Here is a 4,195-nt window from a genome sequence, read left to right on the forward strand (position 1 = left end):
AGAAGGAGGCAGGGAAACGAAACGAACATACAGTTACCCAGACAGAGAAACTATATGGCTTGATTATTCCAGAGAGCAAGAAGGAGTGTAAAGAAGGAGGTGTAGAACATGTATCAAGACAATGGATTAAATATGTCTGTTTAGACAGACCAATAACCAGAGTAATAAGTCTAGGGGAGGGGAGAGATAAAGAGGAGAAATGGGGGAGGAGGGGGGAGAGTATATATCTATATTTCCAGAATTGACCTAGAGTTAAACCAGACAATGCTGCATAGCTTGTCAGGAGTAGCTGTCAACAGGGTCTGTGCTGCTCCTGTGGATAGCAGTTACCCAGTGCAAAGGGGTCGTGGTTTGGTGTGGTCTGTACCCACCTGCACTATGGGGGCGGGGGGAGATCCCTGAGGCCCCGCTTTGGTTGGTGGGGGGTGGGGGGGAATGGTGATTTCCCAGTCTCTTTTCCACAGGGCCGGACCTGGTGGACTTCATTTGAGTCATCCTCACTGTTCCGAGGGCACAGATGGGAGTGTCCTTCTTGCTCTGCCAACTCCCTGACCCTGCGCTTGGCTAGGATTCAAAGTCCAGCTCCGTGTGCTCTGGAGCTGGGGAAGCACCTCTCAGTGTGGCCCAATATGTGGTCCCAGCTGGCTTTGTCTGTGCCACCGCACTACAGGTAGGACCAACTTCTATTGCAGACTGAGAGCCGCTGCCCTTGTCCTGGGCCCCACAGGGTGGCAGACACAGGCAGGCTTTGTCTTTTCCTACAGCACTCCAGGGAAAGGCTGCCTTATCCTCCTGCAGACTGCACCCTTGGCCCAGCCACTGCTCCAGGAGGTGGCGGACACAGACAGGTTCTGTGCTGTCATGCAGCCCCCCAGGGAAGGAACCGCTTTCTCCAGCTGAAGGCTGAGCCTCTGACCTACAACTGCACCCAGGCCTGGCTCCCCTTCTCCCCAGGTGTGCGAACAGAGAGCTGGCCCCAGTCAGAAGAAAGCCCCGCAGTTAGAGATCTGATCTCTCTTAGTCTTAGTTCGAGGTCTTTCTCCTGTCCGGATACAGTCCTGCACTTTCCTAGCCACTCTTTCTCTTCCCTTTGTCTCTCTGCAGAAAGGGGTCCCTCCTCTCCATGCCCACAGGCCTTTTTTTTTTTATCTCCCCCAGTTCTCAGCTACCCACCTTATCTTTCTTCCAGCTTTCCCACTTTCTTCCTGGTAGATTCAGCCTCTTTTCCTCCCGGGCTGCTCCCAGGTCTGGGTTTGGCTTCTACATTTCTTTGTTTGAGAGACACAGGATGTATGGATCCCCCTATTTTTTTTTTTTTTTTTTTTGCCATGTTGGAACTCCCTCATTGGGTTCTCTTAATCTATTCTCATTTTTTATTATTCTTTTTTCTTTTTGCTGCTCAGCTCGTTGCTTTTTATACCTTATCTTCCAGCTCACTGATCCATTGTTCTTCACCATCTAATCTATATTAATTCCCTCTAGTGTATTTTTCATGTTCAGTTATCATATTATTCATTTGTTCTTTCTTGTATTTTCTGCCTCTTTGGTGAAGATCACACTGAGCCCATATCCTCTTCATTCTGGTGACTATTTGTGGCCACTACCTTGAATTTTAAAATCAGGCATATTGCTTACCTGCTTTTCATTTTCCTTCTTTTGCTGAGTTTTTCTTTCATTTCCTCCATATTGCTCTGTCTCATAATTTTATCTGTATCTCTGCGTTTGTGTCTATGTATTAGGTAGGTCAGCTAATATCTTAAAAGTAATGACCTGTGTAGAAGTCCTTGGTGCACAATCTAGTCCTTGTGTAGAAGTCCTTGTGATGTAGCACAATCTTTTCTGGTCCCCAGAATCATTTGCTCCATATGCTTCCCACTTGTGGGTTGTGTGTGCCCATCTGTTTTTCTGAATCATAATCACCTTCAGTCCAGTACTCTGCAGATGCGCTTTGCCTGCTGTGGGTACACTCAGCACATTTTGCTCTGATGCTGGTGGAAAGTCTTCCTGCAGCAGACCCAGCCTCATTGGCGGGCAGGGGCAACTCTCAGAGTAGCTGCCTGTAATTAGTTTCTCTGACCCAGCTTCCGGTGCAGGTATTATAGCCCTGCTAGTGTGGGGAGTATTTTTTTCCCCTCCCCACAGTAGAAGTCACTTCGAATGGCCACAATTTCCATCCAGCCTAGGAACAAGCCAGAGATTGCAGGGAAGGAGCCCCTTGGAATGATGTCTACCAAGGTTGGAAGGTTGGATAGGGTAGATCTGGGTGGGGTGGGATTTTGCAAGCATGTATCTATCTAGTCTGGTGAAGGGAAAGAGAAATGGGTTCTACCAACATTTTTGTTTTTGAAGAAATTTGTGAATTCCTAACCTCCAACACACATTCTAAAATTAGTCAGTAGCTTTTTCACAATGGGTTTGCCGCCAGAACACAGGTGTTGTGAAAACCACCTCTAAACCTAAACCAAAGTGGGAAAGGAAAAGACTCATATCAACATCGTCATCATTGGACATGTAGATTCGGGAAAGTCTACCACTACTGGTCATCTGATCTACAAATGTGGTATGATCGACAAAAGAACTATCGAAAAATTTGAGGAGGAGGCTGCTGAGATGGGACAGGGCTCCTTCAAGTATGCCTTGGTCTTGGATAAACTGAAAGCCGAACGTGAATGTGGTATCACCATTGATATCTTCCTGTGGAAATTCGAGACCAGCAAGTACTATGTGACCATCATTGATGCCCCAGGACACAGAGAGTTTATCAAAAATATGATTATGGGCACATCTTAGGCTGACTGTGCTGTCCTGATCGTTGCTGCTGGTGTTGGCGAATTTGAAGCAGGTATCTCCAAGATTGGGCAGACCTGTGAGCATGCCCTTCTGTCTTACACACTGGGTGTAAAACAACTTATTGTCGGTATTAACAAAATGGATTCCACTGAGCCACCCTACAGCCAGAAGAGATACAAGGAAATCGTTAAGGAAGTCAGCACCTACATTAAGAAAATTAGCTACAACCCCAACACCGTAGCATTTGTGCCAATTTCTGGTTGGAATGGTGACAACATGCTGGAGCCAAGTGCTAATATGCCTTGGTTCAAGGGATGTAAAGTCACCCATAAAGATGGGAATGCCAGTGGAACCACACTGCTTGAAGCTCTGGATTACATTCTGCCACCTACTCGTCCAAATGACAAGCCCTTGCGTCTGCCCCTCCAGGATGTCTACAAAATTGGTGGTATTGGTACTGTCCCTGTGGGTCGAGTGGAGACTGGTGTTCTTAAGCCAGACATGGTGGTCACTTTTGCTCCAGTCAATGTTACAACTGAAGTAAAGTCTGTTGAAATGCACCATGAAGCTTTGAGTGAGGCTCTACCTGGGGACAACGTGGGCTTCAATGTCAAGAACGTATCTGTCAAAGATGTTTGTCGTGGCAATGTGCTGGTGATAGCAAAAATGACCGACCAATGGAAGCAGCTGGCTTCACAGCTCAGGTGATTATCCTGAACCATCCAGGCCAGATCAGTGTCGGATAAGCACCTGTGCTGGACTGTCACACAGCTCACATCGCCTGCAAGTTTGCTGAGCTGAAGAAGATTGACCGTCGTTCCGGAAAAAAGCTGGAAGATGGTCCCAAGTTCTTAAAATCTGGTGATGCTGCCATCGTTGATATGGTTCCTGGCAAGCCCATGTGTGTTGAGAGCTTCTCTGACTATCCTCCTCTGGGCCGTTTTGCTGTTCATGACATGAGACAGACGGTTGCTGGGGGTGTCATCAAAGCGGTGGACAAGAAGGCAGCTGGAGCTGGCAGAGTCACCAAGTCTTCCAGAAAACTCAGAAGGCTAAATGAATATTATCCCCAATACCTGCCACCCCAGTCTTAATCAGTGGTGGAAGAATGGTCTCAGAACTGTTTGTGTCAATTGGCCATTTAAGTTTAATAGTAAAAGACTGGTTAATGATAACAATGCATCATAAAACCTTCAGAAGGAAAGGAGAGTGTTTTGTGAACCATTTTTTTTTTCTTGTGAGCAGCAGTTTTAAGTTATTAGTTTTAAAATCAGTACTTTTTAATGGAAACAACTTTGACCAAAAATCTGTCACAGAATTTTGAGACCCATTAAAACAAAAGTTTAATGAGAATAAATAAATAAATAAATAAATAAATAAATAAATAAATAAATAAATAAATAAA

General features: G+C 45.8%; 1 protein-coding gene across 1 annotated transcript; it reads left to right on the plus strand.

Annotated features, from left to right (window-relative positions):
* Nucleotides 1-2,460: 2,460 nt before the first annotated feature.
* On the plus strand, nt 2,461-3,884 carry LOC121025883 (elongation factor 1-alpha 1-like; the record flags this gene model as incomplete). Its single annotated transcript, XM_040468635.1, is given in 2 exon segments — nt 2,461-3,436; nt 3,439-3,884. Coding segments are annotated over 2 exon segments (1,422 nt in total), but the record flags the coding sequence as incomplete, so codon positions are not given.
* Between the last annotated feature and the right edge of the window lie 311 nt (nt 3,885-4,195).

Source organism: Herpailurus yagouaroundi, unplaced genomic scaffold, assembly GCF_014898765.1.
Source record: "Herpailurus yagouaroundi ecotype Mexico unplaced genomic scaffold, PumYag 67766, whole genome shotgun sequence".
Taxonomy (NCBI): domain Eukaryota; kingdom Metazoa; phylum Chordata; class Mammalia; order Carnivora; family Felidae; genus Herpailurus; species Herpailurus yagouaroundi.